Source organism: Lipotes vexillifer, unplaced genomic scaffold, assembly GCF_000442215.2.
Source record: "Lipotes vexillifer unplaced genomic scaffold, Lipotes_vexillifer_v1.1 scaffold308, whole genome shotgun sequence".
Classification (NCBI taxonomy): domain Eukaryota; kingdom Metazoa; phylum Chordata; class Mammalia; order Artiodactyla; family Lipotidae; genus Lipotes; species Lipotes vexillifer.
Genome location: NW_006792985.1, coordinates 4,599,688 through 4,612,306, shown reverse-complemented (window position 1 = coordinate 4,612,306; position 12,619 = coordinate 4,599,688). Strand labels below are relative to the sequence as shown.

General features: G+C 41.4%; 1 protein-coding gene across 4 annotated transcripts in view; it reads right to left on the bottom strand.

Moving 5' to 3' along the window:
• EBF2 (EBF transcription factor 2) overlaps positions 1-12,619 on the bottom strand; it is a 197,407-nt gene that overhangs the window by 13,907 nt on the left and 170,881 nt on the right. For all 4 annotated transcript variants that reach the window (XM_007466176.1, XM_007466179.1, XM_007466177.1 and 1 more), the window contains 4 exons: positions 5,312-5,400; positions 3,692-3,757; positions 3,430-3,607; positions 835-1,020 (listed from right to left, as the gene is read on the bottom strand). In XM_007466176.1, the coding sequence (XP_007466238.1) occupies positions 835-1,020; positions 3,430-3,607; positions 3,692-3,757; positions 5,312-5,400 (519 nt within the window). The remainder of the gene's footprint in view (positions 1-834; positions 1,021-3,429; positions 3,608-3,691; positions 3,758-5,311; positions 5,401-12,619) is intronic.

Sequence of the window (12,619 nt, the reverse complement as noted above, 5' to 3'; positions counted from 1 at the left end):
GAGGGAACCGCTCTGGGCAGCAGAGCCTTGCAGCAAGGTACAGCATTTCAAGGACACTCCACTCAATCACTCAGACTCTCCACAGTGGCTTCTCCCCCAGCCTGAAATATTCCCTAAGTAGCCTCATCTTCTCTGAGGCTCCTGGCCTCATGGTGCAAGGTCCCAGCTTAGCCCCCAAAGCCACCTGAACGAGTTTTCGTAACTTCCTAGAACGTCTAGCTTGCTGCTAGCCCACAGGTTAGGACTAAGAGCTTCTGTCCCCATATATTACACTGTCACCGGCAGTCAAGTTCCATCTCTCTGGAGGTACATAAGGGAGGGGCGAGCCATGTAACAAAGTGAAAAGGGAGATGGTGTGTGTTACACAGAATAACCTGGAGTCATCAACTCTGTGTCCAGATCCTTGTCCTCCATTCTAGCTGTCTGATCTTGCACAAGTCAGTTAACTGCTGGGTACTGAAACTTCCTTGCGTACACTGACCTCAGAGAATTCTTGTGCAGAGCAAATAAAACACTACGTCTGAAAGTGCCTAATGAAGAGTGTACAGAATGTTAACTGAATTGGAATCTTAATTCCTTGCTCTCGTCTACACAAGCCACATCTATTGTTTCCCTGTAAAAAAGGGAATTGTTTCACTCCTTTTCTCTCCCTTGAAAGGCTTTGAGTAACCAGATGAGCCCAAGTCCACTAAAGGAAAAGTACAAAAGGCAGGAAGGACCACTCCCTCCGTGAGTCAGTAAGATGCTGGAATGCTACTCTCCCTCAAAAGGCTGAAGAGTAAAACCCAGGGATAGAGAGACAGGGAGAGCTGGAGGGATGGACAGGGCACTTACTTCCATAAGGGGAGCCTGTGGGGGAGCCGTTTAGAAATCCTGGAGATCCTGGGACACCCAGGTTGGCCATAGGGACGTTGCTGTAGCCGTTCATACTGTTACTGGAGGTGCTGTAGTTAGACTGCTGAGGGGTAGAGCTGGAAGAGTAGCCCCGCGGAGAGATGCTGCTTGTGTTGCGGATGTATCCTGGACAACAGAGAGAAAGCCCAGATAAATGAACCTGTACACACACACACACACACACACACACACACACACACACACACACACACACACACACACACACACAGCACAGACCAAATATGGCAGCATATGGCCCCCGGTCTATAGAATTCCAAGTTGACTGTGGGCTGTAGTGGAAAAGTCTGCAGTTTGTCTTCAAACTTTTTATACCTTCCTGTCTCTTCCCCATCTCGCAGAAAACCATATCCCTGTAATTCCCCCCTTCCTCCTCTTTCCCATTGGCAGTCAACATCTCCAACTCACACCAAGGAGTGAATGACTAATGGCAGTGTGCAGTGACATCTCCCAAATCCTACTTCATGTAACGCTAGAGCCCTCTGAGATACTGATGGGTATCACTGAGAAAAGCGTTCTGTGGTCAAATAAAGCTTGGCAGATGGTGCGTACCGTAGCATATTGAAGATTCGTATATGAAGGGCCTGGAGAATAAATAAACCGGTTTAACTTTGCTAACCTAGTGTTTCCCAAATTTAACATAACATAGCATCTTTTCTGGGTGTGATGGGGAAAAGGCATCCTGATAACATTTCAAGAGGCGCTAGCACTCCGAAGATCACGGCTATATAAGTTTGAAGTTGTTACCGTGCCCTGCTGTGTGGGGTGGGGAACATTTTCATTTAAAATGCATTGATAAGTTCATCTAAATGGGCTGTTCTTTCGAAATAATGCCATTTGCAGCAACATGGATAACACCAGAGCTTATCATACTAAGTGAAGTAAGTTGGAAAGAGAAAGACAAATACCGTATGATATCACTTATATGTGGAATCTAAAATATGGCACAAATGAACCAATCTGGGAAACAGAAAGAGACTCACAGGCACAGAGAACAGACTCGTGGTTACCAAGGTGGAGGGGAAGTAGGGGAAGGGGTGGATTGGGAGTTTGGGGATAATAGACGCAAACTGTTACATTTAGAATGGATAAACAACAAGGTCCTACTGTATAGCACATGGAACTATATCCAATCTCCTGGGATAAACCATAATGGAAAAGAATATAAAAAAGAACGTACATATGTGTATAACTGAGTCATTTTTCTGTACAGCAGAAATTAATGCAACACTGTAAATCAACTACAATTCAATTTAAATAAATAAATAAATGGGCTGTTCTTTGACCAAAGACTTGGAAGCATCCGCAATCGAATGCACGGAGATCCAGTCCAGAGTGGGATGAGTCCTCCCCATACTTCTGAAACCCCAGCACAGAGACCTCACCTAATCTATCCTGAAATAACCCACATAGGATAACTGTCTCTAAAGCTATTTAAGAAATGACCCAAATTTAGGGGGGGAAAAAAAAAAAAAGGTAATAATATGTCCCACCCATATTTCTGTAAGAAGAACTCACCCTGAGCATGAGACTGAGGAATTCCCTTGCAATGGATGACAGAATTAGAAATAAAACTATCCCAAGGGTAGGTACATCAGCAGAAACATTTACTCCTTTTAAAAAATGATTTATGATAAATTTAGCACCTTAATAAAATCAACCTGAATGACAAAAACCTTTACTCAATATGCTTTACATGTAAAAGCACTGTTAACTGTGTTGCTGTATTTATATATTTGTATACATTTGCATATATATATATATATATATATATATATAAATATATGTATATATTTATATATATATATATATATATATATATATATATATATATATATATATATATATATATATATATGAGATAATACACAAATTGAAGTTACCAAACAAATCTAAGCCATTCACCCTTGGCACTAGGAATTTGGGTGTAATTAACAATAATAGCAATAACTCAGCTTCTTTCCATTATTCAGTTTGATGATCACAATAGCAGAAGTGTAGATTTTATTCAAATAATACCTGTAAATCTAGTTTTAGTAAGCCTAAACTCTTCTAAATTCACAATACTTAATCTTATTCTTAAATGTTTCCAGTTAAAGGATTCTGCCAGGTACCTAAAGAGCTCAAAGTCTAACAATACACCTAATGTTGAGATAATCCAATGATTGCATTGCTTATCTGGGACACACTCTTTTTTGTTTGTTTGTTTGTTTGTTTTTGCGGGTACGCGGGCCTCTCACTGCTGTGGCCTCTCCCGTTGCGGAGCACAGGCTCCGGACGCGCAGGCTCAGCGGCCATGGCTCACGGGCCCAGCCGCTCCGCGGCATGTGGGATCTTCCCGGACCGGGGCACGAACCCGCGTCCCCTGCATGACTCTCAACCACTGCGCCACCAGGGAAGCCCTGGGACACACTCTTTTGATGGCATAAGAATCAAGCTGTAACTCCTTCCACTCCAGCAGAACCAGCCTTTTAAATGTATAAGATGTTTGCCTTTTGACTCTGAGAAAGGTAGTACCTTGATTATTTCCCTGTGTTGACTCTGAGATGCTGACCCCAAGCTGGCTGCCATAAGAATTGATGCCCATCATGCCACTGTGAGCTGGAGAGCTGGAGAGAGCTGGGATCTGGCTGGGATTCCTGGGGACACTGTACAGGGCTTCAGCAATGTCTGCGGCACGCTTCAAGATGATGTCCTACAAAGTGGCAGGTTGGGGTGAATGTTTTTATCGAGCAATTAAGAGTTAAACTCAAGAGAGTGCAAAATGCGAGCACCTAACCTGGTTATTGTGTGGTGTCCCATAGAGCGCCTCCACCAGATCTGCAGCTCTTTTCAACAGCATTTCCTAGAAAAAGAAAAGAAAGTGTGGGATATAAGCAAAGGTAAAACCCAAAATGGCCAACACAAAGGAAAATTACATATAAAAATCGGAAGTCCAGGCATCCCCCTAAAGTGTAAGTAACTAGCCAAGAGGTCCTATATTTGGTTTGACAGGTAGAATAGGACCACACGTATGAATCCCCCTATAAATGCATATCTATGTGAAATACTTCTCGATAAAAGGGCTCCATAAATAGCTTGGCTACCAAAACAAAACACAACCAAATCAAGGGTAAAGTTGGCTAAAATTAAGAACGTCATGGGAGTTCCATTGAAAACTACTCACAGACCATTCCATTAAAAAAATCTGGTATTCTAATTAACCAAATAGTCTCAAAATGATTGATTGACCTGAGTTTAGCTGCTTGCCAAGGAGTTGTCCAGAGTACTGAAATTATCTTGGCAATGCCTTCTGCAAAATTTTACTCTAATAAAGATGAATTCTTTCAGTAATATTTCCCCCTGTTCACTTTAACCAGAGAGAATTAGTAATCAGTAATCCCTTTCCTCTCATTTTGTCTTCTCCACCTTCTGTTTTTAACAGCCTTTTCAATTGCTATTAACCTACTTTCCAGATATCATCTAATTTAATGGTGGGGCTGGGGATTTTTCCAAGAGGAAAATAAAGGTGCGACGCAGAAGCAACTGCGGTGCTTGAATTTCACTCACACTACAGAAAAGAGAACATGGCATTTTATAATGTATGTGCTTAAAATGTAAATTAAAATGTTAAAATTCCATAATTTCTCATTAATTAATACCTAATAAATTGACTTTTTTTTTTTTTTTTTTTTGCGGTCCGCGGGCCTCTCACTGTTGTGGCCTCTCCCATTGCGGGGCACAGGCTCCGGACGCGCAGGCTCAGCGGCCATGGCTCACGGGCCCAGCCGCTCCGCGGCATGTGGGATCTTCCCGGACCGGGGCACGAACCCGTGTCCCCTGCATCGGCAGGCGGACTCTCAACCACTGCGCCACCAGGGAAGCCCCGACGTATTTTTAAATAAAGAAAGCTAAAATAATGGGCCAGATTCACTATATAATTTTTGTGAGCAAGTTCATTTGAAACGGATACATTTCATAGAAATTATATATGGATGTGTTTTTCACTTCCTTAAATATCTGTGTCCGTACTAGGCCTTCAGTGAATACTTGATTGTGGATTACTATGTCCCTGTAATTACGGGTAAACAAAATTACGTTTAAATACAAAGGAATGGGGACTTACACTTTTAAGCAATTATATAATTATTTATTTTCATAAAGTTGGCAATGTTTTATAAGCTGAATAATTGTAGTGTGTTTGTTTCATAGGCCCAACTTTTCAGATTTCATATTTCCTCCGAGACTGACCATAACATATTTCACAGTTAGTAGATATTTCATGCGCATCTTGTATCTCCAGCTTAGCCAAATTTCAATGCCTAATTTAATTTTAAAGAGACTTAAGTCGCTAGATTTATCTAAGTTTGCTGAAATTCTCCAAGAAGGTTTTCACGTGTCATTTTCCAAAGCATTTTACCTTAGCTAATCTCTCAGGATCTCCAGGATGCCTTGGGATGACTTTCTGCAGTCTCTGAAAGCCATAGTCTATGGTGGGTTCATTTAATGCTGAAAAACAAAAGTCTTCTTTTTGAGTATATAAACTGGCCATAAAGCAAAGCTTCTAATAAGTCTGCCACGGGTAATAGAAAGGTCTCCAAATTTCAGGATTATTATAATTATTTTATCACTTCTGCCTTAAGTACACACACTTATCATTCTCTGCTCACTCACAAATAATCAGAAACATTACAAAATCAACCATATCCCATCCCAGTTTCTTAGGAAGACGATAAAGTACCTTGACATGCTTTTTCCCTTCTTCCCTCTTTGCCTCCTTCCCCAGTATACCTTCATCATCTAGTAATTCTTCTCCTAAACATCACTTTTTCTTAATTATGCTCTTAAATATTTACGTTCATACATATATAAACCTTCTGTGAGTTTATTCTCATAAAACCCTCTTCTTACGCATAATAGACTTTCAGAATTTTCAATTATGTTTTGTTACACATACGTTCACTTCATGTCAGGCTTCACCAGATACCGCCAAGTTCCATAGGAGCAGAATTCACACTTATTTTGTTTTGCCACTGTGTTCTCATTGTTGGAGACAGAGCCTGGCACATAACAGGCACTTAGTGTCAGCAATTGTAAAATGAATGAGTGAGGGAATGAATGAATGAAGGACCTATTTTGGCATTTCTACTGTGCTAAAGAGTTTTGGGGGTTGATTCCTTTATCCTTTGTCCTTCTTTCCTCTCCTTTACTTTTTAAAATTTTGTTGCTTATATTTTATGGTTTTAAAATTAATACACGATCAAAGTAAAGAAAAAAGATATAAAGGGTAAAATAATAATCACCTGCACTCCCATTAGGCAGCAGTAAACACATGAGAGTGTATTTCCTTTTTTTTTTTTTTTTTTTTTTGCCGTACGCGGGCCTCTCACTGTTGTGGCCTCTCCCGTTGGGGAGCACAGGCTCCGGACGCGCAGGCTCAGCGGCCATGGCTCACGGGCCCAGCCGCTCCGCGGCATGTGGGATCTTCCCGGACCGGGGCACGAACCCGTGTCCCCTGCATCGGCAGGCGGACTCTCAACCACTGCACCACCAGGGAAGCCCAATCTTACTTTTTGCATATATGTTTTGTAAATATTTGTTTCTTTTATTTGAACTCTCAAAGCAACACCTTTTATTTAAAGAAATTATTAAAAATTTAAAATATAGAAGCAAAAATAAAATCATCCATAATCTCACCATTTTAGAGATGATCTGGGTTGACATTTTTGCTTATATCCTCCAAGATTTAAACACACACACATACTTAAAATTATTCAGAGCGTACTATTCACACCATTCCATAACCTACTTTTTATCCATTTAAAAATATATCAAATTTTCCCCCAGGTTATTAAATATTCTTTTATAACATTATTTAAAATGCCTGCATATTTTTCCATGACATGGTCTATAATTTATTTAAATGGCTTCCTAATGTTTGGCATTTAATGTGGTCCTAATTTCTCACTATTATAAAAATCAGAGCAAAAATTATCCTTTGTGCATAACTTTAATTCTTTTAATTGGAAAATTCTAAGAATTAGAATTACCAGAGAAAAAATTATGATTTATATTTAAGGCCTTTCACACATACTGTCAAACCACTCCTCAGAAGAACATATAAATTTGTACTCCCTCCAGCAAGGCATGTGGTCATTTTAACTTACATTTCTTTATTCATCAGTGAGGCTGACATTTGTTTCTTCTACTTGCTGATCATTTTAATTTTTTCTTTTATGAACTGCTTATAATACTTTCTGCACTCTTTTCTATTGAGAATTAGGCTTTTTTTTTTTTTTTTTACTTGTAAAAACACTTTACATATTAATACTTTTAACACTCTGTCACCACGTTACAACATTATGTCCAAATTTGTCCTTAGGTATTACAGGTAGAAAGACCATCCCAACTCCAAGATCTGGCAAGTACACATTCACATATTCACACACACACACACACACACACACACACGGGGTGGGGGGGGTGTTGCATATACATATACGAATTCTTTAGGTCCACCAGTAAAATGTGTACTGTTCATCATACAGGTAATAAGATTTTTGGTTTTCATTTTTTGCTATGTATTTCACTTTTTGTTGATTTTATTGTGAATATGATTACTCCCTCATCATATTTTCTAAGAGTTTTACTAGCACCTAGAAACACTTTGGTTGTTATGTGTCTGCACAGGCAGTGTGTGTGAGGGGAGTGTGTGGTAGTATATACTATAGTCATTAAGAGAATCAGCTTTAGAGTCAAGTAGATCTTGGGTTTAAATTCCAGCTCCGCCATTAACTTCTGTGAACTTCTGTTTAAAATCCATCTCGTGGGTTTGCTGTCATAATTAAACGAAACAATGTGTAGCATGCCCCCAGCACAGTTCTTTGCAGGTAAAAGATCTTAACCAATAGTAGTTGTCTCTTAGTTTGTAACCAAACCCCTGACAGATGTACTTATTTGTTCTGTTCATTCTTAGGTTTGTACATTCAGAGCATCTATATGTGATGATCATTTTGTCTCCTTTTGATAAGTATATTAATTCCGTTTAGTTCTCTGAATCCCGTTCTCGTATTGGCTAAAACTTCCCAAAAAGTGTCTGAAAAGAGGATGATAGTGGATATTCTTGCTGTTTTTCCTTAAAGGACACTAACACTTCAGCACCAAATGTGATGTTGGCTATTTGAGATAGATATTAGTTATCATGTTTTTTTTTTTTTTTTTTTTTTTTTTTTTTTTTTTTGCGGTACTCAGGCCTCTCACCGTTGTGGCTTCTGCCTCTCCTGTTGCGGAGCACAGGCTCCGGACGCGCAGGCTCAGCGGCCATGGCTCACGGGCCCAGCCGCTCCGCGGCATGTGGGATCTTCGCGGACCGGGGCACGAACCCGTGTCCCCTGCATTGGCAGGCGGACTCTCAACCACTGCGCCACCAGGGAAGCCCTAGTTACCATGTTTTGATAAGGGCTTTTATCAGGACTTCTTAGAATTTTAGGGAATTACAGTCATATGAATTTTCTCCCTGGACCAATTTAAATTGTATTTTAGAGTAGATTTCTCAATATTTCACAATTAATCCTTGACTCATGGATGTGGTATATAATTTGCTTAGTATACTTCTGAATACAATTTGTTACTGTTTTCTTATGATTGCTGGTGGGAGGATGAAATCAATTACATTACTGAGAATAGTGCCTGGCACATTTTAAGCCCTCAACAAGCGTCTGTTACTATTATTGTTGCCGGGGATTTGTGTGCCCATGTTAATAACTGGGACAGTGTGCATGGTGTTGTTGGCTTCTGAAGTTTTATTTTATACCAGCTTTGAAAAAATAGATTCAGAAGCTTTCTATATTTTATCCTATGCGCTCTAAAACTTATATTGCATGGATATTATCTCTTGACTTAAAGTTTGAAAGAACCCTGGAAAAGCTGTCCTGCTGGAAATACTTAACACTCATTGGCTTTCCTGAATGCACACTGCCCTGTTTCACCCCTGCCGCTCCACTTCAGTCAATCTCAACCTACTTTGAGGACTGCTCTTCCTCTGTCCGTCTGATGCTTCTTGTTGCCAAGGCAGTCTTCTGCCTGCCTATAAATTCTTCCTCAGCAACCTCATTAGTGCCCCCAGGATTCCCATGTCAGGCTACATGCTATGACAAATCTTTACTTCCAGTTCAGATAGCTTGCCCAAGATTCAGCCTTATTTATCCAAGTATTGGCTGGAAATGTCCACCTGGAGGACCCATAGACTCCTCCCATTCAAGATACCCCAACTGCTACCCCAGTAGTAGTCATGCTACTCACACTGAATAGCCATGAGCCATCAAGAAATCATGCATTTCATTAAGATTTTAAATGTTTTAGCATAGAATCTAATACAGTATTTGTTTAAAATTTCTACTCTCCTATTTACGACTCTCCACACAGTCCCTCACCCCGCACCAGCTCTGTTACAACATTCTGAATAGTCCTGTTTCTAATTTTGTCTTCCTTTAGTTCCAAAGAGAATATCCTAAAATTTCTAGGTGACTGAGTATTCAACTCTTAATTATTTATTCTAATTAATTGCACTGGATTCAAAAAGGTGGCCTGCAGAATATCTGCCTTTTGAAATTTATTAAGTTTTTTGTGAATTCGTATTAGTCTTGTCTGTGTTCCACGGGAAATGCTTTCAATGTATTATTTAATGTATCTTTTTGATCGTATTATTTAACATCTTTTATACATAATTGCTACTATAAATTTATCCTTCCACATGTTCCTGGTATGTCTAATAGGTTTTTAATGTATACGTTTTTCTCTAGTGATTAGGAAGATGCACATCCTATTTTAATTTAAAATAGTCCCTCTGGGCTTCCCTGGTGGCGCAGTGGTTGAGAATCTGCCTGCTAATGCAGGGGACACGGGTTTGAGCCCTGGTCTGGGAGGATCCCACATGCCGCGGAGCAACTAGGCCCGTGAGCCACAACAACTGAGCCTGCGCGTCTGGAGCCTGTGCTCCACAATAGGAGAGGCCGCGATAGTGAGAGGCCCGCGCACCGCGATGAAGAGTGGCCCCTGCTCGCCGTAACTAGAGAAAGCCCTCGCACAGAAACGAAGACCCAACACAGCAAAAATAAAATAAATAAATGATTTTTAAAAAATAAAATAAAATAAAATAAAATAGTCCCTCTGGCTTTCTATAAAAGTATTTTATTTTTCCTAATTGTTTGAGTCTATGGAGCCCCTCCACCTATAAAAAAAACTGTTGCTTACCCTTAATTTCCCCACCTCATTCTCTGTACTTCTGCATTTTTGTTGATGGTTCATCCTCTTCAGCTAATATTCCTATTATTAGATTTTCTATGATCTGTCCCTTTAAGACATTAATTTTCATGTTTATGTTAAGCTGTGTCATCATACTAACAATAATTCAGATACTATAATGTTTAACCGCTTTTTCTGCTGACCAGTGGTCCTGTGGTACCGTAACTTTTCCTTTCTCGCATTCCTCACTGATCAGTTCTCCAGCAGTCAGCTTACCTCAGTAGGAATAAGAACTGAATTCTGTCGGGGCCCTTGAAATCAGAGAATGTCTTTCTGTTTTCCTCACATATTAATGACAACTTCTCTGGACATGGAATTGTTGAGTGTACTCTTTCCATTCAAGATCTAGTTTCTGCTGTGTCGCTTGTTCTCACTCTGGGGGAGGGATCTGGGAGGTTTTGTCAGGGTTTCCCCCATTATTTCCTGGCCCAGCTCTTCTTTTCCCACGAGTGGAATGTCACACATCCTCCAACACAACCCCATCTGCACACATCAGCACAATGGCACAAAATTTCTGGCATATTGATGAGACCAGCCTAGCTTCACGCACGAATACCAGATTTCCCTTATTTTTATGTTTTCTTGAAAATATTCTCCAATATATCCTGGGGATGGGGGCCGATTAAACACTTGTACTCAGATTACCATCTTACCCAGAAACACATGTAAGAATAGCTGTGTGTATAATTGGAATCATTCCGTAAACTGTTTTTTTTTTTTCTCCACTTAGCACTATAATGTCAGCAATTTCTGAAGACTTTTTCTTTAATAGTAGGATTTTTAGTGACTATAATACTCAATAATGCAAATTGTTACGATCTCTGTTAGAATGAAGGTTTTACTATGTTACAGGCATGATGCTAACGCCTTTTACCTATATTAGCTCATTCAATCCTCATTACAACCCTAAGACATGGATTTTATCCCCATTTTAAATGCACCTCCAGGCAGTAAAGGTGGGATCTGTACCCTGGATTCTATAATTTCAAGGCCTGTGCTCTTCACCTTTTCTGCTGTAGAACCAGAGATGTCATTCCAAGCCCCCGCTAGATATGCCAGCAGCTCCCGGGCCAAAGGCTACCCCTCTGTCCTTCGCTACTGGTCTGGAGTTGGCCAAGGGCAGAGTGTTGAAAGTGGCCATGCTACCCTCTGCTTCCACTCACCCACTCCCTGCACCCCCTTCCACCCCTCCCCAGGCTCCCTCTGCAGCTTCTAGCAAAGGGCACATGAGAGAGTGCAGCCCTGCCCAGAACACTGAGGGTGAGAGAAGCCCCATTTGGTATCAATCAGCAAACACAAACAGCATCCCAGCGCTGCGGGGTGAGCAGACTTAGTGAAAAAATGGTCTAAATCAATCATAGCCTCGTCTTTTTTCAAACATGCACCATTTCATTACCTAAGATGCTGATTTTCTTACATGGAGAAAACGGAAATTTTTCTTTTTCTTTTTTTTGCGGTACGCGGGCCTCTCACTGTTGTGGCCTCTCCCGTTGCGGAGCACAGGCTCCGGACGCGCAGGCTCAGCGGCCATGGCTCACGGGCCCAGCCGGTCCGCGGCATGTGGGATCTTCCCGGACTGGGGCACGAACCCGCGTCCCCTGCATCGGCAGGCGGACTCTCAGCCACTGCGCCGCCAGGGAAGCCCAGAAAACGGAAGTTTTAAATATGGGTATACTCACACTGTGCTGAGCAAAAAGTACGGGAATATCCCATAAGGCAGAGAATCTAGCCACCCTCCCCAAGGTCCCCGCTGTCTCCATGACTGTCCTTGGCCCTTCTCTTCCATCTGCATGGGTAACAGGTTCTCACTCCCTCTCACTGGAGCTCTAGCGGTCCACCCTCAGCCACCACTAACCTGCTTATTCCTGGGCCCTTCCTGCTGCTCACAAAGGAATCTGCTAAAGCTGGGCTCTAATCGGCACACATAAGGCTTTCTCTCTCATAGACTTTATCACACGGTGGTACCCACTCTTGTCCCTGTTAGATGAAAACCCCCAGGACACAAGGGTGATGTCTGGTTCATCTTGTCTTCCCTCCCCTCCTTGCTCCCCACCTAAGTCAGAAATAGCAGACTCTCCTGACCACACTGGGTTAGCGATTCATGTTTTAAACTGAATAAGCAAAACAGACATACTCATCTATTTCTCATGTTGAGTGTTTTCTGGAGGCTCCTGCCAAACTTCACAGGCATAACCTGTGGATGGGTTCTGTGTGTATCCAAGATGAGAAAGACAGTGACACACACACCATCATGTATATCTATATGGACGGGGAATAATCACACGGATGTGCCTGTGCACACACACACACACACACACACACACACCGTGCCACTTAAGTGCAACTGTGAAGTAAAAATCATGAAGTAGGGCTTCCCTGGTGGTGCAGTGGTTGAGAGTCCGCCTGCCGATGCAGGGGACACGGG